Source organism: Ananas comosus, linkage group 10, assembly GCF_001540865.1.
Source record: "Ananas comosus cultivar F153 linkage group 10, ASM154086v1, whole genome shotgun sequence".
Classification (NCBI taxonomy): domain Eukaryota; kingdom Viridiplantae; phylum Streptophyta; class Magnoliopsida; order Poales; family Bromeliaceae; genus Ananas; species Ananas comosus.
In genome coordinates, this window is record NC_033630.1 from 1954585 (window position 1) to 1981833 (window position 27249).

At 36.6% G+C, this 27249-nt stretch overlaps 5 protein-coding genes and 1 non-coding gene across 14 annotated transcripts; 5 read left to right on the forward strand and 1 right to left on the reverse strand.

The window, feature by feature from the left end:
- On the forward strand, positions 534-9604 carry LOC109716447 (phosphoribosylaminoimidazole carboxylase, chloroplastic-like). Of its 6 annotated transcripts, none has more exons than XR_002217926.1 (19): positions 534-821; positions 1322-1537; positions 1642-1753; positions 2379-2441; positions 2529-2667; positions 3435-3490; positions 3718-3791; positions 3915-4062; positions 4425-4598; positions 5025-5112; positions 5219-5335; positions 5453-5550; positions 5676-5793; positions 6012-6106; positions 6350-6485; positions 8037-8128; positions 8355-8428; positions 8693-8755; positions 9145-9222. XR_002217926.1 is itself a non-coding variant. In XM_020241905.1 (19 exons), exons 1-19 carry the CDS (start codon positions 541-543, stop codon positions 9337-9339), a joined length of 2334 nt encoding a protein of 777 aa, XP_020097494.1. In that variant the 5' UTR covers positions 534-540; the 3' UTR covers positions 9340-9604. The 6 variants fall into 6 exon arrangements, 5 of the variants coding, with proteins under 5 accessions (XP_020097494.1, XP_020097495.1, XP_020097496.1 ...); XM_020241905.1 differs by having other exon boundaries at positions 8037-8123; positions 9145-9604; XM_020241906.1 differs by lacking the exon at positions 8037-8128 and having other exon boundaries at positions 9145-9604.
- LOC109715952 (nuclear pore complex protein NUP35) lies at positions 10354-12951 on the forward strand. The gene is made up of 3 exons (XM_020241198.1): positions 10354-11014; positions 12064-12175; positions 12305-12951. Exons 1-3 carry the CDS (start codon positions 10398-10400, stop codon positions 12632-12634), a joined length of 1059 nt encoding a protein of 352 aa, XP_020096787.1. The 5' UTR covers positions 10354-10397; the 3' UTR covers positions 12635-12951.
- Positions 13407-14445, forward strand: LOC109716784 (mavicyanin-like). The gene is made up of 2 exons (XM_020242354.1): positions 13407-13863; positions 13998-14445. Exons 1-2 carry the CDS (start codon positions 13668-13670, stop codon positions 14339-14341), a joined length of 540 nt encoding a protein of 179 aa, XP_020097943.1. The 5' UTR covers positions 13407-13667; the 3' UTR covers positions 14342-14445.
- On the forward strand, positions 14875-17068 carry LOC109716019 (F-box/LRR-repeat protein 14-like). Of its 4 annotated transcripts, none has more exons than XM_020241294.1 (2): positions 14875-16274; positions 16715-17068. In XM_020241294.1, exon 1 carries the CDS (start codon positions 15127-15129, stop codon positions 16237-16239), a length of 1113 nt encoding a protein of 370 aa, XP_020096883.1. In that variant the 5' UTR covers positions 14875-15126; the 3' UTR covers positions 16240-16274; positions 16715-17068. The 4 variants fall into 4 exon arrangements, with proteins under 4 accessions (XP_020096883.1, XP_020096881.1, XP_020096880.1 ...); XM_020241292.1 differs by lacking the exon at positions 16715-17068 and adding an exon at positions 16543-16708; XM_020241291.1 differs by lacking the exon at positions 16715-17068 and adding an exon at positions 16585-16708.
- On the reverse strand, positions 16994-17066 carry TRNAE-CUC. The gene has a single exon. It is a non-coding gene; the product is annotated as a tRNA-Glu (tRNA).
- On the forward strand, positions 19977-22406 carry LOC109716334 (mannan endo-1,4-beta-mannosidase 2-like). The gene is made up of 5 exons (XM_020241712.1): positions 19977-20483; positions 20688-20885; positions 21019-21141; positions 21345-21559; positions 21783-22406. Exons 1-5 carry the CDS (start codon positions 20130-20132, stop codon positions 22177-22179), a joined length of 1287 nt encoding a protein of 428 aa, XP_020097301.1. The 5' UTR covers positions 19977-20129; the 3' UTR covers positions 22180-22406.

Genomic DNA, 27249 nt, shown 5'->3' on the forward strand with positions numbered 1-27249 from the left:
TTCACAAAATCAGTGATGTAATTTATGGACCGAATGATAATAATTGTATCAGTAAAAAAGAGACAACAAGGATCTACAACATTACGTACTAACCGTATGTATATCTAGCGCATTTGGTTAATTAAAGGCTTAAGAATTGATATTGAGGCCTTAAGTTCCAAATTTAATTATTTATTTTATATTTCTACGAAGAAAACAGAGGGATTAGGCTGAATAACCTTATTGTGCCAAAAAGAGTTGGCGCGAAAGAATCAGTTCTATATATGAAAGAAACAAACGACTAATAATAATAATAATAATAATAATAATAATAATAATAATAATTATTATTATTATTATTATATTATTATTATTATTAAATTTCTACCACTCAACAGCCTAAAATTAACGGGCCAAATTTAATTCAGTCCGATCCGCATCTGGGTGGTTACTGGGCCGCCGCTCAACTCGACAACGGCCCACAAAACACAGTATTTTTTTTTTAAAATTTTTTATTATTATTTTGCCTTTTTATTCATCTTCTCCGCCTCAAGTGCGACAATGCGCCGTTTAAACCCTACGCTCTCGCCCTTGTATGCTCAAAAGCCTCCGACACCAAAAATGCTCGTTAGGTTCTCCTCCGCCGCGAACTGTGCCCTAACCTCCTCCGATCACAACCAAGACCACCTCATCTTCGTGCCCAATCCACTAGTTTTCCACCTCGGCGGTCGAAGGAACCCGCTAGGGCTCTCTTTTCCTCGGAAGAAGAAGTTTTCGATGCTGCGATCGCCATCCCGTGTTCGCTCCTCGATCAAAGAGGACGGGATCTCGTCTTCGGATGGGTACGATGCAAAATTTTACTTGACTTTGATCTAATTAAGAAGGGGAGTGATCGGGTGTAGAATTTCTTCTTTGGAGCTTTTCGTCGAAGAGTTGTCGTTCGCGGTTTTAGATGTTTCTGAAGCACTAAAAATATCATTTTTGAATAGAGCGTAGTAATGCTGTGTTAATATTTCCAATGGTAATGTGTTAATTTACTCTGGAAACCTTTTGGTTACTAGGTATTTGAAAACAGGTTTAGAATTTTATTTGTAATTACTCTCAAAAAAAAATATTTGTAATTGATCTGATTAAGTACATTGGGTTAAAAACGTCTTCTTTGAGGCTTTTTGTCAAACAGTCATTGTTCATGGTTTTAGTTTTAGTTTTTCTTTTTTTTCTAGCACTAAAAGTTATCATTTTGAATAGGTCGGAGTAGTATTATATCAATATTTTCAATGTTAATTTCTTATGTTAAGTTACCCTGCAAAACTTTCTATGGAAACTTGTTTCTTTATTTCAGAGAGCAGGATTTGCCTATCCATGGGGTGTCGAATACAGTTGTTGGGGTCCTAGGAGGAGGTCAATTAGGTCGAATGCTTTGCCAAGCGGCGAGTAAAATGGCGATTAAAGTAGCGACCCTGGACCCCCTTGAAAATTGTCCCGCAAGTGCTCTTTCTTATGAACATGTAGTCGGGAGCTTCAATGATGGTGATGCTATTCGCGAATTTGCAAAGAGGTGGGTTCTTTATGGATTCATTAAATCTTGGTTTCTTTGGACATGATTGGTGTCTTTCTGTTTACTGCATTCTGTTTTTATTTAATCTTATGGGTGCATTATAGGTGTGGGGTGTTGACTGTGGAAATTGAACATGTTGATGCTGTTACCCTTGAACTGCTTGAGCAACAAGGAATTGATTGTCAACCTAAAGCATCAACTATAAAGATAATCCAAGTAAGGCTTGCCCTTATTGGGCTTTTTTGCTTGTATAAAGATGATGAGTTTTTCTTAAATCTTACATGGTTACGTAATGCAATTTCAAACTCTTTTGCCTGAAGCCTACTTAAAAACGTAAATAAAAAAAAAAATCAAACAAGAGTTCTTATCCAAAAGTAGCTAGTGATGCTACTAGAAGAGATTCAGGTGATGCATATATTATTTTGCTACCATCGTTGTTAAACTAAAATGGAATATTAGGTTTTACTTATACAGGCCAAAGAATTCTCATCTCGCTTGTGTTGTATCAAGTGTCCTACTTGAACTTGTATGTTGGTGCTTCGGTGCTTGCTTTACATACTGGCTATTTTGTGCTAACTTAGCTTATAAAAGCTAGCAATTTCCACATTCCCTATACGCTCTTTGGATGTTACTTCTGTGTTTTGCATACTTTATTCTATATATCGTGTAGGTTTACTAATGGAAAACTGGTGTTGACTATTTTCACTATGCCATGTATGGATATTTCTATATATCATGTTGGTTTTACTACCTTTTGATGCTACTATATTTCATTTGATACAGGTTCTTTTTGTGACAGATAATGTTGTTAAGGTTGATGTTTGTTGTATTTCCACTGCAGGACAAATATCTGCAGAAGGTCCATTTTTCTCAGCATGGAATTCCACTTCCAGATTTTGTGCAGGTTGGAAATACTGTAATCTTAACAAGTGGAATTAATGATAAAAAGGTTATGAGAATTTTAATTTTGTTGATATTCTTGTCAAAGCAGATAGATGATTTAACAACTCTTGAGAAAGCTGGGGACTTATTTGGTTATCCTTTAATGATAAAAAGCAAGAGATTAGCCTACGATGGGCGTGGCAATGCTGTTGCTTACAACAAAGAGGAGCTTCCTTCTGTTGTTACTTGTATGATCTTATGCCGTCATTTCTAGATTTTTTAGTTACTAGCTTCATCACACCTTGATTACCAAATCTTTACATACTAAACTTCTTAATTTATTTATTCAATGATTTTTTGGATGACATTCCTATTTTTGTTGGACATATATTGCTGGCTCATTTTTTCTGGCTGTCAGAGCTAAAATTCAAAATCTTTAATTAAGACAATAGATGATAGTCCTTCAATTAATTCCAAATTTATATCATGGTATTGGTCTGCTTATGGCAGCAACTTGTAAGCCCTTGTTTGGCACAATCTCTAGTATTTAATCTAATTTTAATCTCATGATGGTCTATGTTACATTAGCTGAATTATGAGTCTTAATAGAGTGTTACTTAAATGTTTGACTCCCAGCCAACTGATAGACTAAACAAATGGTCAGTTTGAATTTTCAGAAAGTTCTTCCATGTCATGTGAGTTAGCTAATCATTGAGAAATTCTTCTGAGCATCACATATTTGTTTCTTCTCATGCAATATAGAGTAATGCTACACTTGAGATTAGTTATGAAATTTATCATACATTGAGAAACTTGTTTCATAATTCATAGTTCATGTTGTGCTTAGAGCGTCGTGCAGAATTTTGAGTAAGCAGGTTGAATGTGATTCAATTTTCTTAAAATATTTCGTGGTTTTAAGCAGATTTTCTATTAGTACTCAATACTGTTCTCCGCAATCTGAATGTTTTATGAACGGCAAACATTTCTATAATATTCTATGATAGTCTTTTTGCAGCATTAGGAGGATTTGCTCATGGCTTATATGTTGAGAGGTGGACACCCTTTTTGAAGGTTAGTAGTTCTTCTACATTATGTATATTTCGAATGTTGATTTCACCTTCTTTTTTACTTTTATTCTTGGAATTCTCTCAGCTTCTAGACATATCTTTTGTGCTTTATCCAGGCTATATTTATTTGGATGATGGTATCCATGGGAATTCAAAATTAGATCATAGACTTAAAAAGAAATAGTTTTGTTTGGCGTTCGTGACCGAGTCTTTCTTCTACGTCTCTTATAGGAACTCTCCGTTATTGTCGCTAGAAGTAGAGATGGCTCTCTATCATGCTATTCCGTGGTTGAGACTATTCATAAGTAAGGCTAAGGCTAGTCTTATCAATATTTTGTAATCTTCGGCTTTTAGCTTACATTTGGGCTTCTTAACTGTCAGAATACTCTAAAACCTTAATGATATTCATGGGATTCTGGTATCTGCAGGGATAACATCTGCCACATAGTTGAATCTCCTGCCAATGTATCAGAGGAAGTAAAAATACTCGCCAATGATGTTGCTCAAAAGGCTATTGGGTCCTTAGAAGGTGCTGGTGTTTTCGCAGTAGAGTTGTTTCTAACAAAGGATGGTCAGGTTTGCTGCTGTTCTTTAGGTTCAATAAATAAATTTTACCTTTTTTTTAGGGACTAGTTTCACCCCTACTCCTATAAGACATCAAATGTCAGAGATTCTCCCCTGTTAATATACATAACAACTCAGAAATGCCCTTTTCAGAGTATATTTAGCACTTTTAAAGACACATAATATTTTTTGAGGGCATTTTGAGTATTTTTGATTTTCAAACTGTTGTAGAGCATCTACAGAATTATATTTGTTTGGGGGTATGTACATAATTTTGTCCTTTTTTCCTCATCTTAGTGTGAGATGCTCTCAACATGCTAATATGATTATGCTTCTGAATCGTCTGTAATGTTGACTTTTTACAATATCAATAGGTTTTGTTGAATGAAGTAGCACCTAGACCTCACAATAGTGGACATCACACAATCGAGTCGTGCTATACATCGCAGTATGAACAACATTTACGAGCTGTTCTTGGTCTTCCTCTTGGGGATCCTTCAATGAAAGTCCCTGCAGCAATTATGTACAATATTCTTGGTGAAGATAAGGTAAAAATATCATTCTAGGGATTCTTTTTATAAGACTATCTTGTTTTGCTATATTTTGTCTAGGGATTACATGTGGCTAGTATAATTATGACTGAGGTGAATGGTTAGTTTTGAATCTTTTGCTCTTTCATTGTTTCCTGGTCTTAAATGTCAACACATGAAAGGCTTCTCCTATTTAGTTCGAGCAGCAACTTAATTGAATTGCCTTTTCTGATCTTCATGATCTTCTCATCTTAGAAATTTCTTGATCCTTGAATACAATTATATTAAAGTATTTTATTCCGTTTGCTTATGTAACAGTAACCCATATTTTAAATGATGTCGACGAACTGTTATTTTAGTACATGAAGTAGATCTAGTTCACAAGTGAATTTGATAACTTTGGTAGCCTAGGTTTTAATTTTGTTCAGGACAATTTGTTTTTAGGGAGAAACAGGTTTCTATCTTGCTCATCAGTTGATTAAAAGGGCGTTGAATATTTCTGGGGCCACAGTGCATTGGTATGATAAACCAGGTCAGCTTAAGGCTATTTTTTTTTTTTTTTTTCATTTGTACTATAATAAGATATCTTGTCTGCCTTTCCCTCTTTTAAAATAACATTTGATCATTTATTCCTGCAGAAATTCGGAAGCAACGGAAGATGGGTCATATCACAATAGTTGGGCCTTCTAGGAACGCTGTAAAAGCCCGCCTGAATAAATTGTTGCAAAGAGACACAATAGAGAGTTCCAAATTAGGTTGGCGTATAGCACACCACCAGTCTTTTTGATTTTTCTTGTTTATGTTTTTGTTTTTTTCCTTTGGTTGGGTGTTAAATGTTGCTTGATAAATTAATATGCACCTCTTGGTTGTAGTTACTCCATGCGTTGCCATTATAATGGGCTCTGATTCTGATCTCCCAACGATGAAAGATGCTGCAGAGGTTTTGGAAACATTTGGCGTGCCCTTTGAGGTTTGCATTCTGAACCTTTACTATTCTAGATGTTTCCGACTGTTTTGTACGGCAATCAAAAAGCTCTATTGCTTCTTTTGAGTACCTCACATTAAATATCGTGTCCTGTGTATTGAGTTTTGCAGCTAACAATCGTTTCAGCACACCGAACACCTGAGAGGATGTACTCTTTTGCATTGTCTGCAAAGGAAAGAGGTATCCAGGTCATCATTGCTGGCGCTGGTGGTGCAGCACACTTACCAGGTTAGTTGCATAGGTGGGATAAAAACAAGTTTTTACATTTGTGTACCTGCAGAATTATCTATGTACATATGTAAGCTTTCAAAATCTCAAGTATCCATATTTGTAAATAGATATTTTTGCTGGGTGTATAGTAATATCTCAAACAGTAGCGCAAGTATGGTTCTTTTTCGTGCATGGATGGAATTTGAGTTTACATTAAAATGTTTGATGTTTCTTAGGAATGGTGGCTTCTTTGACTCCATTGCCTGTAATAGGAGTTCCAATCAAAACCTCCTCGATGAGTGGAGTTGATTCTCTCTTATCTATTGTGCAGGTATGCAACAGTAATTTTTCTCTTCATTGTTGGAGAATTATTTTGTTACTATTGCGTCTCTCTTGCAGAAAGAAATATTTGACTCTTTTAAGTTCTTATAGTGAAGCAACAGATTAGATTTAAATATAGAATCAGATAAGCGAAAAGCATTGGATATATCTGAGAAATGATACGTATGTGGCAATTAAAATATTAAATATATGCTGTTACAATATGATTTTTTCTTTTTTTTCAACTTTATAGATGCCAAAAGGTATTCCAGTTGCGACAGTTGCTATAGGAAATGCAGCAAATGCAGCTTTGTTAGCAGTTAGAATGCTTGCCTCTGCAGATGCTGATTTATGGGCCAGGTGGGATAAATCATTTCCAAAAATCTCTGGTAAGAATTTGATTACTATATATTTTGTCACCTTTTAATTGTTTCCGCATGGTGTATCTGGTAGGTTAATCAAATATCAACAAAACTTGAAGGATACGGTGCTAATAAAAGCAGAAAAACTCGAGAGTGAAGGCTGGGAGAGATACTTAAATCCTTGATTTTTATATATTCCTTTTTGGTAAAGTTCCAATCTTTGGTACAAATACTTTTGGCTTTTCTATATATTTCAATGTTACTCAACTTAGTTTATCCATTTTTGGAAATTTTTTTTTTCATGGGTAGGTGGTGTTTTAACTTACTTTTTGTCGTGGATGAAACTAGAAAGAGAAAAAAGGATTATCCAAGTTCACAAAGGACTTAAGAGCGAAAATGAAGGCTTCAGTTGCAGAATGTTTTTTTTTTCTTGAGAATGTAATCTCATATTTATTCCTTCTGTCCGAGCCACGAGCTCAGGATTGTGAAATTTCATAAATGGAACCTCAAAATTTGTCAAAATCAGGCTTTTTTTTTAAGTGATGGGTCTTTTGGTTCATGGCTCCAAAATATTTGTGCCGTTATGAACTAAATTTGTATGTTTAATGAAATAATTGTTCTTTTCGTAAGTTGTGGCTATCATACATCTCATTTCATAAACTGATTTCGTCCTTTGGTTTGGTGCTCAATGAATGGAGACACTGCTGTATAAATCTCACCCAAGGATTAAGTACCGTGGCACGGAGTCGTGCCGAAAACTTACCGGCATGGTGCATGCCGGGCCGTGCTGATGTGTCTTGGTCACAAAAAATATGTGTGCCGACATATAATGGCATAAAATATTTATTTTTTTTAGCAACAAATATGCCAATTATTTATTATGTATTTTTATCAAATCTTTTGAACTTTATTGAGAAAATTACTTATTAATTTCAAAAATAGAGGGTTTTGACTTTTGAGTTGTGCTATCGGCATGGGGGCTGTATCTTGCCAATATCTTGTTGGCACGATACGGTATGGTGGATACGACCCGTACCAATGGGCACTTTAATCCTTGATCTCGCCAATAAATTTGGGTTTATTGGACAATTTGCTGCTGTGCAGGATAGTGCTGTGGAATGAACATTCAGACCTCTCTTTCCTGTATTTTTGTTTACTGTGTTTGCAATTTCGACTTGCCAATTACATGTAAATTTTAAGAATTTTTAGTTATTTTGGATAATGAAAAATGCTAAGTGTGAAGCATGATTTTTTCCTCTTCTTGTTTCGCTCATCTAGGCACTGATATATGTTTTAAGAAGTAAACAAAGTTATTTGCATAACAAAATTTGCATAATTATTGTTTTAACCTTAGGCAGTAGGTTCTGGATTCAAATGTCTCAAAATTTTAAGTGTAAACGGGCGTGTGCAGAGTGTTTCGTTGCTTCTTCCACAGAATTTTTTTTTCCCCCTTAAGAAAGTTACTGTTCTTGTTATAGTCGTTTTCAGACCCCTCATAATTTTCAAATAGTAACTTTGCTTAACTAGTCCCTTTAATAGCTTACTTTTGTAGAAATTGATTATTTCGCATTACACCAGAGAAAAGGAGATTCTCAGGTTCAAATCCCATCAGATTGATTTGTTTCGGACTCGTACATGATTATGACGGGCTTGGATCATTACCTTGTAACGTAAACTCAGCTTTTCTTTTCATCCTCTTCTTTATCTTTTGTTTTATTGGCATAGTCACAAGAAGAAGAAACCGTGAAGCTAATTAAAGCTATCAACAACACGGCATGGGAACTACATGAGACCTTGCTTCACTTTTGCACTTCTCATCATTTCTCTATATACATATATATATTTCCATATGCTTGTAGTGAATCCTCTTATGCTTCTTTTCCAATTTCTGCTTAGATATGGAGAGATTACGCTGCTCCATCGAAATGGAACCCCGAACCTTGAATGTGGAACAACTTAACAATGCGCGGGTATGTAACATTTCTTACAATGTTAAGAGCCTGTTTTACACGACTATGAGCTTATATAAAAATGCTGATCAAGTAGAGTTTTTGAATACCATTTTATTGTCTTAAGTTCATTTTAACTTCTGCTATAATAAGAATTTAGCAACTTCTATTTTTGTCAAATGTGTTGCTGTAGCTTCTCTGATTAGAAAACTCGTTGAGAAATTAGAGAGCAAGCACTTAAGACTTTTATGAGTAAGGTGTTCACTTTCAATTGACGCTATGCAGGAAGCAGCGATGGATGTAGTCCAAGAGAAGGAGCCAATAGAAGCCTCGATTATTTTCACCGAGGTAGTACCATTAGTTCAAGCACTTAATGCTAATGTTTGGATCGATAGAATAAGAGAGAAGTGAAAAGAAAATAAAAAGGAAAAAGCACAAGAAATGAAACAAAAAAAAAAGACTATCATGTGATATTTAGATATGTAGAAGAGAACATACATAGGAGAGCAAGTTTTTAGTAGTGCTATTTTCTCTCTTCTTTTCTCTTCACTTTTTGGGAGGAGAAAAAAAAAAAAAATCATTAAGGGGCCTATTCTCTCTCATTTTCTCTGTATTAATTTCCTTCCTGTTATTTTAAGTTTCATTTGAAATGAGAAAAGAAAATGATATTCTCTTGAAATATTCAATTATGCTAGCTAATTACAAAACTCTCTATTTATTGTATTGACTACTTGCAGGGAAAAAAGGCTGTACTTACAATGAGAGAAATGGAAAAGAAGATAGAGAGGCAAAACCAGTTTCATAAGCTTGTTGAGATTAAAGAGGCGCTTGAAGTTCCCAACACATCTGGGGATTATCCTTGTTCTCCAAACAATTCCGAAGAATCTCCTGATGATAACACAAGAAAGGAGCCCTTATCATCTCCATTTTGAATTGGAAGTGTCTCTGCTATTGCTCTAGACTAGATTTTTGAGGAGATTGTAAATTTTTATGTTGTAGCAATAATGGCATAGCCACTGATTGTTATGTTCTTGTTATTTATAAACTTTTTGAGTCATTTTTCTTATGAGGGATCCTTTCATTGTGTTAGAGCCATCCTTCAACTCGAATTATTTCTTGAGGTTTTTGAGTTCAATCTCCACTTTTAACATTTAATGCATGATATATATGTGGGCGTGTGATGTTATTGTTTCGTGAGACTGCCATTCTTTGGATGAGAATATTTATTATTAATCATATATCAAATCAGCCAACACAAATAATACCAAGTGTGTATGTTATTAGTAAATATGCTCTCGATTCATTCCAAGTATCATCTCTTACCACTAATGTGTTGGTATGTAATATACAACAGGTTTTTGGATATTTATATTTATAGTAGTACTAATATATAAATAAACAAATATTAAAAATTGATTATTGATGTGCTGAATATTCTTAATTGTAAGTAATAATTGATTAAATTTATAAGTATATATATATATATATAGAGTAGAGCAACTGTGCTATTAGGAGCACAGCAGCCCTTGTGCTCCTAAGTTCTTAACTGTCCATCAAATTTGATGGGTGGTTAGGGTGAAAGAGAGAAGAGAAATTGAGTTTAGGGTTTAGGGACTCTTTCACCCTAATNAGAAAATATGTCATTTTATGCTAGACACTTCATTAATTTTGAATTTTTAATCAATGACGAAATTATTTTTATGTTGATTATAGATAATATTAGATTACTTATTTCAACATCCAAATAAGAGTTTAGAGTATTATGGTATCATTATTGGTATCTAATTTTGTACCAATAAAATAAAAAGAAGAAAAAGAGTGTTCTTTATATTTAGCTATTTTTTATTACTCCAGCAAAAAAAAAAGAAAAAAAAATCGGTGAGTTTTCTTTAACTATTTTTTATTGCTCAAGATAAAAAATAAAAATAATCCCTTATCTTAAACCCCCCAAAAAAAAGAAAAAAAAAAAAAAAAAAACCCTAGCGCGAAGATGAGCACCACCATCCACCGAAGCTCCAAGGCGGAGCGCCCCAATCCCCACTCCCTCTTCTTCCGCGACCTCGCCTCCCCCATCTCCGCCTCCCGCTCCTCCTACTCCTCCGCCGCCGCGGCGCGCTTCGCCACCCCCGGCCAAGCCGCCGCCGTATCCGCCCTCCGCCGTGAGAGCTCTGCCGCCGCGCCCCCTCCGCCTCCCCCCGTCCTCTCCCTCGACGATCGCCCCGACTTCTCCCCGGAGCCCCTCCCCCTCTCCGCCGCCGCCGCCGCCGCAGCCGATCTCTCCCCCTCGCCCCCGCCCCCGCCCCCCGCGCGGAGCTACCTCTTCTCCACCCCGTCCCCTCTCCGGACGAGGCCCGACGAGGCGGCGGCGGCGAGCCCCAGGAGCGCGAGCTGGTGGTCGCCGGCGAGGAGCGGCGGCCCCTTCGGAAGCGGCGGCGGTGGATCGGATCGTGAGGAGAAGGGGAAGGCTGGCTCGCCGGTGGAGGGCGTGGTGCAGCCCGGGGCGCTCATCATGCTGCCGCCGCCGAGGGAGGTGGCGAGGCCGGAGATCCAGCGCACCGCCTTGCCCGTGGGCGAGCTCGATGAGGAAGAGTGGGTCACGGTTTATGGGTATGATTCCAAGCCATCTTTTTTGCTTCTTTTTTAGTCAATTATTGTTGCTAAGCCTACTTTTAACATTGTAGATAGCTAGAGACCTCTTCGTAGTCGAATTCAAGGCATTTTAAGCTATTAAAAGAACTCAATTGATAGTATTGAGAAGGGAATTGGTTTTGTGAACCCTAAGGATGGATATTTTTTCCTTATCTCTTTGAGCTGAGTGATTCAGCTAATGTGGTAAAATACCTATTGAATTTTTAGAAAGCTCAAAGCTCTTCCCACCCTGTGGACATCTAATGAGCAGCGGGGAACATCAAAACTAAGTTTTGGGTTGTTCACACTGACCGTGAAATGGTGGTGGTTCTTTAACTGTAAACTAGCTATTGTTATTTTATCGCATTGTAGTCAGAATACGTTCTTGACTTTGGCAACGCCGTTGGGATAGTAACTCGAATTTCTCTTTTGCATCTTTCCTTACAAAATGTTAGTTTTCACTCTTAACAGTGCCGGTGCAAATTATATGATCCTGTCCAATTTATCTCCAATTTACTTATGTTTGATCTGATTAAAGGTCAAGTCAAACGGGATTTAGGATTTTGTGGAATTTAACTATTTCTAGAGATCTTATGGGAGTCAATATCTGGACTGGATACAGTGACGCTTTTGGATTGTTTTTACACAAACTTCAATCGGCACCTATTAAAATAAATTCGTAGATGATGATTGATGAGGTTTCCTTTGTTGGCTGGTTTATAACTTTAACCATTTCTTTTTGATATCTGTTTGTAGGTAATTTTGTTTGTCGTGAATCTTAACTGAAGTGATATATTAGCAGAGCTTCTGCATGGGAGTGATTTATATCCTCTTATGTATGTTGGTCACTCTTACTAGCGGAGAAAGTATGGTTATTTGATCTTCGATACCATTGCACTGTTCTTATGAGCTAACAGAATCCAATCGTTTAATATAGTGCTGATGCCTTGTGTATGTTACAGATTGCATGTATATTTTTCTTATTGTACTTGACATTTAATGCCTGGTTTCCTAATTGTTCTGTCCAGATTTTCCCCTGCTGATACCAACTTGGTGCTCAGAGAATTCGAAAAATGCGGAGTAATCTTGAGACACATCCCCGGTTCAAGAGATGCAAACTGGATGCATATTCTGTACCAGGTACTCTTCCTTCCCTATAGTTGTATTGGTACTTTAAGTGTGGTATTTCATTTCCCCTAATTATGGAGACTATTTGTTAAACATCATGTTGTTTTGCCTAACTTTTCTTCTTTTTTTGTGCTGTTTTAGAGCCGATATGATGCTCAGAAAGCACTTGCGAAGCATGCGCAGAAATTAAACAGTGTTCTCATTATTGGGGTGAAGCCTATTGATCCAAGGCAGCGGCAATATTTGAATGAGAGCCTCAACAACAACTATACTGCAGGCTTTTTGGCTCCCGTGCCCTCACCTCCAACCAGTTCTGTAACCCGGAGTACCGCTGGACTGTTTCTCCGGCCTTATCAATTACAAAATGGTGGTGCCGCCCCCCATGATGGCGCCCGCCCTTCTTCTGGAGCGATTGCTTCTCCGGCAAAATCGGTCCTGTCCAAAGTCATGGACTTGATGTTTGGCATATGAGTGAGGATAAGCTCGTTCTTTTCTTTTTCGAATATGGGTCCCTTCTTTCCTGAAAATTTAGTCTGTTTAGTTCCTTCAACCTCAGCAAGGAAGAGGGATCTTCGCCAAGCAGTTATTGACTAATCTGTATGCTTTCGAGGCAATTATGCATGTATGCTGCACTGTTTCTGGAGTTTCGAGTCAGGCATTGTTGTGGGAGTTTCGTCTTCATTTTGTAATGTTGTATGAGAATCAATTCTGTCGAGCGTATACGTTGTTCCGGATAATTCTTTTTACATCAATAATCGATACAAATCATCACGAGTCACATTTTTTTCTTCTCTCGCACCAAGTATTCTGTTGATTGAACTGAGTTAATGTTCTTCCAAACTAAACACTTTTTTTCTTGATTTATTTAAGTGGATTTAACCATGACCCTTTTGATTTATCAGGTATAGGCAGAGGTTGATGAAGAATCTTTTCCATATTTAGAAGCAATATTGAGATCCTCTCAACGTTTAAAATTTTTGGAGTCGAATGATTTTTACCAAATTGGTTGATAATTTCATCAAATTCAATAGTTTAAATTACTCTACCAGATGGAATTAGATTATTTATCTGCCTGTAACTAGTTGTGCCATGAAATCTAACAAAAGCTTTTTAACTTCATCAACTATTAAAAAAAAAAAAAAAAAAAACTCGTGCAGTAACTAGTTAGAAGGGAGTTTCCATATAGTTTTACTTTTTTTCTTTTTTCAATGGCACGTGCACACGTGCGACTATAACCGCTACCAGGGGTTCTCTCATCTCACGCAGTAACTGTATTTCGAGCACCACGATCTCCACTTTTTTAGGCCCCAACAACTGCCCATAACGGCTATTATACGTACGCATCTCTTCGCATTGTGACTTTTTTGTGAACAGAGCCTCTCCTCATATTCACAACCGTTGCAGTACTCTTTCCAACACTCTTAATTTAGAGCCATTCACTTTCACCATTCATCCCATCCTACGAACTTTCAAGCACCCACCACACACAGTCGAAGGTTTGGAAATGGCTTCACCGTACTTCGGTCGGCGCGTCATCATCCTCGTCGCCATCGTGGCAGCCTCCTTGGGCATCCTTGCGGCCGCTGTGAACCGTTACAAAGTTGGGGACGCCGCGGGCTGGCGCCTCCCCGATGACAACAACATTGACATGTACAAGAACTGGGCCAGCAAGATCACTTTCCATGTTGGAGATTCCCTTTGTGAGTATTGAGTCCCCAAGAATAGATTCATTTTCTTTCTTCTTCTGTTTCAAATCGGTCTTTCGAAAGTACGCTCTTTATCACTGTTTTAAAATTCGTGCCAAGTAAAATATAAGAACATTTTTCGGTCTCAGTGTTCACGTACCAGAACGACTCTGTGGTGAGGGTGGATAAAAGAGGGTACTACCACTGCAACGAGAGCGGCCGCGGATCCATGTTCAAGGACGGGAACACTCTCTTCGTCCTCGATGAGCCCGGGTTCTGCTACTTCGTCAGCGGCGACGTCGACCACTGCAGGAAAGGCCAGAGGCTGATGGTCGAGGTCGCGGGCCAGCAGCGGCCGCCTCCGCTGGTGCCGGTTATGGCCGGGCCATCTCCTGCACCCCTCCCAAGTGCCGCGGCCTTGCGGGAAGCGTCGAGTTTTCGTAGTTTGGTGTTTTTAGGGGCCCTCCTCTTGATTGAGATTTGCTGGGATTGAATTTTGGCTATTTGTGATGCTGAGGACATATTTGCTTAGGTGGTTTTATTTGCAATGATTAATGTGTGTTATTTCAATTTGTATTTGTGCTTCTGTTCTTCGTTTTTCCGATGGATGATCTTATCAATAGATAACTTTTGATATTAACTGATACATTTGTCGAATCGTATGATTATTGATTTGAGTGTATTATTCGTAAGTACTCAATCAATTTTTGATTCGCCTCTAGTAAAATCGAAAATGTTATTTTGTATACTCCAAGTAGGGATAAATTTTATGAAACGAATCAAAGAAACCATCCATTAATTACAATAATAATAGGTGCAGAAATTGCAAATTTTCATATTTCAGTAAATATAGATAGATAACATAATATTAGAGTGTGACATATCATTACACTCACTCGTCCATTGATTCTATTATTACAATTTAGGGTGAAAATATCTAAAATGTATAGCTCGTAACCAACCATAATCTAGAATTAAATATGTAAACGAGTTGATTTTCCGCACACTTGAGATGTTTCTTTTTTGCTCGATTCAAAATTTATAGGGACCAAAATAACAGACTTTCAAAAGTTTGGGAAATAAGGTGCAATTTTTCCCTTGAAGTCGGCGACGACACCTGCCCCAAGCCGACTCCCGCTCCCGCTCCCGCTCCCGCCTCCTTCACCTCCCAAATCCATCCCCTCAAACCTTTCTAGGGTTTTCGCCATTAGAGAGCTTGCTGAAGCTCTCTATGGTTTCGCCGCTGCTCCATTGGTGGAACCCTAACCCACCACCGCCATGGAGAAGCTCGGCGACGACGAGCTCTCCTCGATTCTGAGCCGTATCTCCGATTCCCGCGATCGAAAGAGTTGCTCGGAGGTGTGTAGAGCGTGGGCGAGAGCGGAGGGCCTCTCCCGCGTCTCCCTCCGCGCCCTCGACCCCTCGTCCCTCCCTCAACTCCTCCCCCGATTCCCCAATCTCGCCTCCTTCGAGGCCACCCGATCGATCTCTGACACCCACCTTGAAACCCTAGCTCGCGCGTGCCCCGCCCTCGAAACCCTAAATCTCAGCCTCCGCCGAAGCCGATTCACCATGCCCGAAGAGCTCGATCAAGGCGACGACGACGTCGACGTCGACGGTGACGACGATTTCGGCGATCATGGATTGCGCGCCGTCGCAATCGGGTGCCCGCGGTTGAGGAAAGTGTACTTGCGGAGAAGAAGAGGGATCGGCGACGCCGGTGTCGCAGCTCTTGTTCGTTATGCTACGAATCTATCAGTGCTCGATCTATCATGGTGTAGTAGAATCGCTGATGAGGCCGTCGAAGCGATCGCTTCGATGAGCTCGTTAATGGCGTTGATCCTCCATGGATGCTCCTTGGTGACCGATTTGGGTCTGGCTCACTTGGCAAATGGTACAGCATCACAAACCCTAGGGAGGCTCGATCTGTCGGAATGCGATCGGATATCCGACAACGGCGTTTGTTTATTGCCGAAACTGGAAAATCTGCAGGAACTGGACTTAGCAGAATGTGGCCCCAAAGTTACTGATTTTGGAGGTTTTGCTATTGCCTCCATTTATAACCTAAAAAGATTGAATCTTTCATGGCTGATCAACTTATCGGACGCGACGATCATCAGTTTGGCTCCGAATTGTGTGAATCTGGTGGAGATTGATCTTACGGGTTGTGAGTTGATTACTGGGTCGGGCGTTCAGGCCTTTGCTGGCCATGGGTCGGTGGAGATCCTCGTGTTGGCCTCTTGCTTTAATGTTTCACTAGATGATATAGTGCATGTTGTTTTCGGGTGCCCGACTTTGAGATACGTGGGCTTGGATAAGTCGTTGAGAGGGTGGATGTCGTCTTCGGCGCGGGAGCAAGTCGCCAAATTGTGCAAGATAGATTGGCTTTGAGATGGTTGATCCGATGGATTGTAAAAGATGCTGAGGTAATTAACTTCTAAAACTCTGATGTTGTGATATACAGTTAATTGGTCAGCTTGTTCTTGTTGGTAACTTATGCAAATTAAGAAAAACTCCAAATTTGTTGCTATGAAGTGATTATTTTTAGCAGTGAATTCACTCTTTCTTTATCCTTTTACTCTTTTCCTTGAACCAGAGATTGTACAATAAGATGTTGAGCACAATGAAACTAAGATGCAGCTAAAGGAGATGTAATTTTGAAATTCTAATGTTATGCTTCTTTTAACATCCTAGGTTATGACATATCACTGGTCTTATATACACATTATTCTGTAGGAAGGTCTAACAGTTGTTCATTGCCGCATCAGATGAAGTCTAAATGTGAAAAGGCCATATTACGAAATTCCAGAACAATTTCGCCTCTGACTATATCTTCATCAGTTTTCACTACCGAATTTGGTTGTAGGTGTTCTTGAACTACGAGCCTCTCTGACTCTTACATTGTGGTGCATGGGGCTTGCTTTTATGCTCAAATGATAGAGACTCTGAGAATGCTGAGAAGAATCCTTATGAAAGGATTAAAATATTTAGCAAGGATAACTCAGTAATAATTTTTAGAGATCAATTGTTGAATTTTCTTTCCTCCAGTTTTTTTTTGTGGTATTCTCTTTTCCTAGTCATAGCTCTTTCGCAGAGACATTCGACATTACTGATCTCGATTATTCGAGACAAAAATTTATTATAATTCCGTTGCCGGGACTTGAACCCGGGTCTCTCGGGTGAGAGCCGAGTATCCTAACCAACTAGACTACAACGGATTTGATGTTTGGAGTCATGTCAAATCTTAATTATTTTATTTTATTCTGTGTTTATTATTATTATTATTCTTTTTTTGCAGGCATCTTAATTTTTGTTGTGGTGGTACACTAGAGTTTTAATTTTGGGTAAGGCAAATGTGCTATCTTTATATGGTTGGCGTCTAGGGAAAAAAATACTAACGGTCCATAATTTTATTAGGAAGGAATGGCCGCATCCATTGAGTTGCCCGCTATGCAACATAGAACATAAAATAACTATGCACCTTTTTACTTGCTGTGATTTTTCCAGGCTTACTTGGGCCGAATGCGAAAAACTTTTCAGATACACTCATTGGCCCCTACTACGGTCAGATAGTATCTTTTTTTTCATTTGGATCCAAATAAGAAAAAAAAAAAATATCAGTCAAACTGCGATGTAAAATTGACTCAATGCTTACTGCTATATACTGTAACTTATGGAAGGAGCACAATAATAGAATTTTTAATGAGTTGTGTATATCATCTGAAAAACTAGCTTGAGTATTTCACAATAAGGCACTAATATGGTTCAAATTTTTATAACTAGGGGAGTTCAGTTTGGAGGATCAATTGTTGCTGCCGGCCTACTCAGCCCTAGCAATCATAATTTATACTTGTCTTATATGTAATTCATATTATATTCAATAAAACGTATAGGTAATACCCTATACATGCCTTTCAAAAATGAGCTAAGTATCTCGTTAACTCGGTTCTGGTTGATTCATTTGGATACTTCAAATTACAAAGGCGCAAGTGAGATGTCGAACTCCTGACTTTTTGGTTGCCGTTCAATGTAACAGCAGACTAAACTAGATAGTTGTTGCGGGGATAAGTTTATCCTTGGCCAATACTAAAGTTGTACCCATGGCTTCTCTAATTGGTTAATCATTGAGATTGTTCTAGAATTTGCTATTCTAAGTGGGATCTCTTGAGATTGTCCTTTCTAGCTAAGTTTATTTCTTTTTTGAAAAAGAAAACAGGTCAACCCAAAAGGGCTGACCAAGGTGTACTTAATAAAGAAAGATTAACAATAATACAAGGTTTCAGACAATCAGTATATAATAGCAACTATAAATTTAAAAAGTGAGGGGACACAAAATGATCACGTCAAAGATGAAATATCGACATCAGCGATTAGCATGCGAATACGGCTTGCAGTGGAGAGGGGAGTAGAGCAAGTGTTGTCGAAGATGCGACGATTTCGCTCAGACCAGATGGACCAAGCGAAGCAGCTGAAGATGGTGTTCCCAACCTTTCGAATATCCTTAGGAAGGCGAGATGACCACATTGCCCAAGAGTCTCCAAGTCCCAATAAAGATGGTTGAGGTAGACAAAGAAGAAGATTGAGAGATGCCCACACTGCTAGGGAGTAGGGGCAATGGAGGAATAAGTGAATGATATCTTCGCCAGCATTAAAGCAAAGCTCACATCTTGAGGCGAGAATCCAGCCACGACGCCGAAGGTTGTCATGAGTTAAAATTCGGTTTTTATATAAAAGCCACATAAAAAACTGCACTCGAGGTGGCGCAAAAGAGTACCAAACAGTGATCGGAGTCGAGTCGAATGTGGATCCAGCAAAGAACAGATTGTATGCTGATGCAGTGGAGAAAGTGGCATGGGGAGTCCATTTCCAGCAGCAGATGTCGGGGCCGACGCAAATTTGGAAGTTGCATAGCCTGTGGCAGAGTGTCGAAAACTCCTCATGTGCAATGATGGACGGGTAAGAGATGACCGGTAATGAGAACAGATTATCAATAAAAACCTCGGACACAAGAGCAAATTTGTGAGCAGAGTAGGAGAATAGAGCCGGAAATTGATCCATCCTAAATGAAATAAACGAAGTGGATAGCGTGTTAGCTATCTTTCTCAAAAAAAAAAAGACAAAAAAGTGGGATCTCTTGTACTGGGCGCTGTGCCAAGTTAAAGAAAGGACTCGCCACCAAACAGAAGGGAAATGGGCATGGCCAGTGTCGGTGACTGCTACTGTATGTTTGAAATCGCCTGTCTCGTTGGTCTGTCACGTTCAACATGCTTGATATTTCGACTTCAATTTTATTTTGAAGCCAATCACTTCCATGGACCACTTAATGTTTGTTGAATACTCACTCACCTGTATGATTCAAAGGCAATAATATAGTAGATTTTGACCGTGTTTGGTTGTATAAATATGTTATTCGGTATTTTTTTTAATTCACTTAAAAAATTTGTGGTGTTTAGTAGATAAAAAGATGGAAAGAATTTTAAAAAGTACGTTGGATAATATATTTTGAATTCTAAGCAGAGCTTTAAGGTTAATGGTGATTTGAACATGAGTAGAAATATTGACGGCAAAATATGTGTACGCAGGAACTATAGATTTATGTAATAATGTGATCATAATTAAACAATGAGCTAATATCTCCAAATTGCGTTTAAGATTCCGTACGAGATAAATTAATTTTCTTATATCTAATTAATAGATTCGGTTGTGTTCGGAAGCGAAGGAGATTAGCCTTTCGAATTGGCAATCTTGCCGACATTGCAGTGTAGTGTCTTTCCCTACACACACATACAAAACGCACACAAAATACAAAACGCACACAAAAAGAGGGGAAAAAAAAAAATAAAGAGAAGAGAAACTTAATTTGCATGAAATTTATATCTCTATTATGGTATTAGGAAAAGAAATAAACAATTTTCTTTTTAAATGTCACTTCCAAATTTTTAGCTAACGAGTAGATGGAATTGAATTATTATAAATAGTGATAAAATTCAACTGCTCTAAGTAATAATGATAAAGTAAACCATTTTCTCTGGCGCCCTCTTTCTCCTCTATTCCGAGGAACCATACTACTAGTTAAGGGGAAAAAAAAAGTACTGACCAAAATTAGATCTCCTGTTTGCTAAAATGTGCTTCAGGTAAAATTCTTGCCACCTGCCATCTTTTTTTCTCTGCTACAAGGAATCTTATCACTATATAAAACCCAGTACCACTGCTTCCTTTGGATCTTGTTTTCGCCAGCAAAAAGGAAAAAAAAGAAGTTTCAGAAAAATCAATTCAAGATCATGAAAGCAGAGAATGGGCTGCTGTATCCTCTACTCGGCATTGGCACCTTAATAGCCTTTGTATTCATGTCCTTTGGGGAGTTTAGCTTCCACACTGAGGAGCCCAAATTGAGCTTTGTTCATAGGGAGGGGACACAGTTCATGGTGGATGGGAGAGCATTCTATGTGAATGGGTGGAACTCCTACTGGTTGATGGATCAAGCTGTGCAGGAGTTTAGTAGGCCAAGGATTGGCAAAATGTTCCGAATTGGCGCCAAAATGGGGCTCACTGTTTGTAGAACTTGGGCCTTCAATGATGGTGCCTACAATGCTTTACAAGTTTCGCTAGCCCGTTTCGACCAACGGGTTTTTAAGGTATCTCTTCATCTCATACTTATTTTGCGAATCCGAGTATTGAGCTGTGACTAATTATGTTACTTTTTTAATTTGCTCTGTGCATCTTTCTGAAATGCTTACATGATGGTTCTGTTTAAAATCAGTTTAATTCATATAAATTTTTTTAGTTCATCAAACTTTTTGATGCTTGGTTAATCAAAGTAATGATTACGGTGATTGTAGGCGCTCGATCATGTTATTGTGGAAGCACGAAAACACGGGATCAGATTGATTCTTAGCTTAGTCAATAATCTAAAACATTACGGTGGGAAGACGCAATATGTTAAATGGGCGTGGGACGAGGGCATTGGATTGAGCTCCTCGAATGATTCTTTCTTCTTTGATCCGTTGATTCGGGGTTATTTCAAGATTTATCTCAAGGTAATATGCACCCGTAGACTAATTTTCACTGAAAACAGTTCATTGTTGAGACTTAAATCTAATTTCTTTGGGATTTTCTGTGATTTGAGCTTCAAATACGATGATATTTGATCCAATATCATTTGCTTTTTAGGCGATACTGACGAGGAAAAACCACTTGACTGGAATTGAATATAGAGATGATCCGACCATCTTCGCATGGGAGTTGATGAATGAGCCTCAATGTGTATCAGATGCATCTGGCGACACCCTTCAAGTGAGTGTCCTCTTACTTTTTTTTTTAAAAATAGCTAAGTAATTCGAGGAGAAATCCCGCTAATTGAGTGAGAGATGGTCAGTTTAATGTGTCATTAAGGTATTATACAATACCCTTTCACTCTGTAAGAGTATACTGTGCAGCAGATAATAACAGTATATTGTGAGTTTTCGATTGATAATGTTGGTTCTAAAGAACTGCAGGATTGGATTGAAGAAATGGCCGGATATGTGAAGTCAATTGATAGGAAGCACCTGTTAACAATTGGAGTCGAAGGGTTTTATGGCCCGACGAGCCCTCAAGAGAAGTTGAGTGTCAATCCAGGGGAATGGTACGGCACCGTAGGATCAGACTTCATTCGCAATTCGAAGATCTCAACAATCGATTTCGCTTCCGCGCATGTTTATCCTGATCAGTGGTATCTATCTACGCACTATTATAAGTTTTTCTTTTGATCGAGTTCACAGATGTGATAGTTTTTTTTTTTTTTGTAATTTAATTTTAATGATAATGCTACTTAGCACTGTTTTAGGCAGTAATCAACAACTCCATTGTTACCTGGAACAAACATTAGTGAATAAGTTGTTAAAATCGAAACTATTATACTTAGTAATTGGGAGAATCAATTTGCTTGTTTACAGGTTACCTGAAGCCACACTTGATGAGAAAATCAAATACATCTCCAAGTGGGTGACTTCTCACATTGAAGATGGTGAAAGAGAGCTAAACAAGCCCGTGCTATTCACGGAGTTCGGGCTCTCAAAGAAGAACAAGAACTTTGATTACTCCCATCGAGAATTGTTCTACAAGTCCGTTTTTGATATTGTTTATGAGTCAGCAAAGCAAAATGGAGCAGGGGCGGGCGCCCTCATATGGCAACTCTTGGTTGAAGGGATGGAGGATTACAACGACGATTTTGGATTCGTCCCCGGGGAGAGAACTTCAGTAGACAAGCTGATAAAACAGCAGTCGTGCAGGCTCGCGGCATTAAGACACGGCGACGACCCGACAAGAAGAGCTGCCAAGAAGATTTGCTAAATGTATCAAAATTTTCTTTGTTTTTGCTTTTTTGTGCTCACTCAGTATCTCTTTCTGCAGTTCATTTAAGCTGCCTAATAGGTATTCTGTTAGGTGGAGGATTGGTTAGTCTTGTTTTATTGTTTTGATCATTACCTACGGGAGAGTATATTCATTTTGTGTTGTTCATCTAATTAACCTATAATAATTTTAATGAAAACATTAATGCTTTTGGTTTGCTGGATGAATATTGTGGTTTTAGATTCAATATCAATCATTGTTGAATAGAAATTTTGTACTTATAACACCCAAAAGATAAGAGAACGATCCAATACTCTTAAATACCTTTCAGGGAAAAAAAAAAAAATGTCCCAGTTGTTCTACTTAATTTTTGTGGAAACTTCGTAGTGTTCAGAAGTTTGAACAGCAAAAGTGATAATAACTCACACTTCATATCATCCAATAGAAACAATTAATAATTATTCAAACTAGAAGCAGATTATATTATTAAACATAACATAATAAGTATCAGACATTATGCTATCAAACCCATAGAATAGAAGCCAAGCCCGATCTTTGGCTTACTATCACAAACACACCATCACAGACACATACTTTTATGACATAAGTGCGCAAACTAGAGCACCTCACATACTAGCATTCTGCATCAGAGAGCCTTCAATTGCCACATGCGCAGTCCACACAGGTGCAGCTCGCGCCACACTTGCACTTGCCGTTGTGCTCCGCGGATGCCGCGAACTCCGCAACATCCTCAAAGTAGCTGCATCAAACGCATCAGTTAGTATTATCAGAATCAAATTTGAATCACTCTGAATGGAAAGAGTTTTGTATATTTTTTTTCTCAGTGGGCCGATCTGCCTAATGGGCTTTAATTTAGTTGTGGTTTTGGGCCTTTCCATAGAAAATAAGCTGAAATTTCCATACATCTTTGTTCAAAACTGTGGTTTCATCACTTCTTTGTTATCTGGTCATTCAATATAATAAAATTTGTAATTAAAATATTTGAAATAATTTTATTTCTATTATTCACTACATATATTGTATCTTAAGGTTTAAAATTTATCATATATGTCACTTTATTCATATCTTTTGTCCACTTCGAGTCCCATGTTTGACCTTATTTCGATACATGAATATCTTATTTGAAATATTTTTTTGATTTGTTAACTATCAATAATGAATACTGAATACCATATATATTCTACTTTCAAGTCATTGTTGGGATTAGATAAATCACCTCCGTTGATGAAATTTATTGTCCTATCAAAGCATGGATGCAAATATTTTTTGAGAAGCGAAAATTAAGCTCCTTACTTCCAATCGTATAAGAAAACCTTCGTACTGAATAAATTATTATTAAATCTTATTCCGACAAATAGAACCTTCATGTCTTAGTGCAATATATTGGCTCTAGGATCAACCATTAGTTTGACTTATTATTTATCATGAACGTATATATTATGAGCCTTCTAATAGTTTAATTTGCACTCATCAAGTAACAAAGATGCATGGTTCAGGCACTGGGAGATATATCTGAGAACAGTGTACATGTACCTCTTCTCAGTGTCAACAATCACTACTCCATAGCCGTTTCCCTTCTTCCTGCAGTTACCAAGTAGAATACAAATTAGCATAGTATTAACAATCATGGAGTTAATTATTCTCAAATTTAAATGTAAATTATTAAGAGCTAGACATGATGAATATTTCATATATCAAAAAGTAGTATATATACATGATGGAAACTCTCCAAAACTCAATTGCAAAGAGGTTTTATAATAATATTTTAAATCGCTAAATATGATTTATAACACTTAAAAACATTTATTCATTATAAATCATTAGTTTTGATAATTTTTGTCCTCGAGCAATAAAGAACAAAATATTTAACGTTACAAATAGTTTTCCATGGAATAGTACTTCTTTAAAACATAAATTGTACAGAGTCGACTATAGATCATATCTAACGAATTAGATTTAGATTTTAAAACCTTCAGAGTTGAGCTTTGAAGCTCATCACTTCGGTAGATCAATAACCCAGCGATCCATGCCATGACTAAGTTCTCAAAATTAAAGTTGTTCGATGAAAGAGAGAGTACTTACACACACTGGCTCTTGTCAGCGCAGTCGCAGTTGCCGCAGGTGTCCGACATGGTGTGGATTGATGAGCCAATAAATGAGGCAGAAGATAGCTAGTACTTAAGCAAGGAGGAGCTTTTTGGTTTTGCTGTGAGGAAAAGCACTTAAGTTTTGGTCCATATTTATAGGCATTTTTTTTTTGGTTGGATCGCATAGTATGGTTGTTTAGGTTGTGAAGGGGCACACGCCTCTTACGATAGGCACACGCTTCAAAGGAAACATCCAAAGGGAATCTCAATAATGGTGGAGATGGTGGTTTCGTTCCCACCTCTTATGTCTAAATCTCCTCACTTTTATTTGACAATTATCATATATATATATATATATATATATATATATATATGTGGACGTAGAATAATATTGAATAGTATTTACTATAAATTATTTTATTTAACCATTAAATGGTCATTAAAGTTTAGTGAGGATTCGTGGAATACTAATAATTTAAGAATAGAAAAATAGATAGTAAATACTATTCATATACTATGAATAGTATATTAGGTGAACTCTCTCTCTCTCTCTCTCTGTATATATAGAGAGAGAGAGTTAGTGCTATTCCAAACCTTGCTATTCCCCGCTATTCCGCCAAACGAAATAATTTTTAATTGAGATATTTTATTCCGGTCAAATCTTGCTATTTCCGGCTATCCCGGAATATCAAGTGATTTACTATTCCACCATTTTAATGGAATAGTGCTATTCCAATGTTTAATTTCAAACTTTATTAAAATTATAAATTAAATTAAAACTAAATTATATAAATATAATATGTTATATATATTATAATATAGTATTTTTATTATAAAATTATTAATTGTACTATATAAATACATATTATTTATATTTAAATATTAAATATTCAAAAAATTGTAATAAATTATATTGAAATATTATAAAATATTATTTTTATTAAATTTAAGTTTAAGTAGAATTATAAAAAATTATTAATTTGTTAATAATAAAAAATTTATAAATTTATTAAAAAATTTATTATTATCAAATTTATAAATTTATTATAATAAATTATTTTTATTAATTGTTCTCACCCCTATTCTTATTTTCAAATTTTAAAATTTAAAATTTAAAATTTGATTTTTAAAATTTTTAAAATTTAAAATTTGATGTTTTATATTTTTCAAATTTTAATTTGATCTTAAATTTAAAGTTTAAAATTTAAAATTTAAAATTTTGAATTTAAAATTTGAGATTTTATATTTTAAAATTTGAAATTTAAAAGTTAATATTTTAAAAAAATATATATATAATTTAAAAATTGAAATTCAAATATAATGAAAAGGGCAATATTATTACTTTTTATTTATAATTATCCACTTTAATTCTTATTCCATCTTATCTAACCAAACGCTATTTTTTTTATTCCCAGGAATAATCCAATTTTTATGCAAACGCAAAATTAATTTAATCCCTGCTTATATCTCAATTTATACATATTCCTGGAATAGCCACTTTTTGTTTATCCCCAAACCAAATGATAAAAGTACAAAAGCCTTCGTACTTCCAAATTATTTCGATAATGAGACATTCGATTCATCGATTAATTCTGTTAGATATGATCTATAATGTTGAAACTATTTAGAAATAAAATTTTATCATTTTTTAACTTTATTTGCCTAGAAAATCAGTAGTCTCAAAATGAATGACTGAAAATAAAATTTTATAAAAAATAATAATAAAAGACTTAAATTTTAATCAGAAGTACTGATCTCATTCTTGATAGTAAGTAAATTTACTAGAAAAATGTCAACTAATTTAGATTGTTCTATACTGTTGAACTTGTAAACAAACCACACCGGCTATTATAATAATTATTTTTGAGATTCGCTGGCCACTTGACAAATAATATTAAAAAATTATAAAATTTGATTTCTAAATAGTTTTAATAATATAGATCATGTCTAATTTAATTGATATTCAAATTGGATGTCTCATCATTAAAAATAATTTAAAAGTATAGAGATAAAAAGGAAAAGAGTATATATATGTGGAATCAGGCTGGAATATTTCTAATCGGACGAAATCGTTAGTGCTATTTGCTTTTTGGCTCTTGGATGAAGGATGCGCTATTAGAATAATAGTGATCCCTTGGGTTGAGTCGGCAGTTGGTTGAATTATATGATTTAACAGATGAAAATGATCTAACAGTGTCAAATTTAGTAGCTAGTACTGTTTGGTGCTATTAAAAGTACCTTAGCCGGGCTCTATATATGTGTATATATAATACAATATTGACTTATTTTTTTGGAGAAAAAGGTAGCACGCTACACACTTCATTCATTCAGGATATGACCTTAGCTACATGAGTGAGGCAACAAAGCCTCTAAAGAGATGAAAAGCCGGACAAAGACGAAAAAAATAAAAATAAAAATAAAAATAAAAATAAAAATAAAAATATGAACTTAGCGTTTGGTGCTATTAAAAAAATACAATATTGACTTGTGGTGAAATTTTTGTGTGTTTGCTCACTTGCTCTTTAGCATAGCATATGTAGGCAATTGTTATCCTCCCGTGAATGCATACGAGCCATTAGTTGTTCAACCAAATGAAGAGAAAATATAAGTCTTGTTTGAAGGTGTAGAATCTCAAATCAAATTTATAATTTATAGGATTCTAACAAGGATATCAATCAACTGCTCTAATTGTCGGTGATAGAAAGAAATTATTTGCAACTTATTAAAGACTATGTATATCGATCCTTTACAGGATAATAGGATATGTAGAAATCCATCATCTTCTTTGATAAACTATTAAGGGCCTTTTAGGAACTTATTTCATTTCTTTTTCCCTAAATAACCAGCATTACTCCATTCTACTTGTTTTCAGAACATTTCATGCATCTTATTCACTCCAATTTGTTGCAATACGAGGTGCGATTAATTTACAGATACTATGATAGACTAAAATATTTTAATA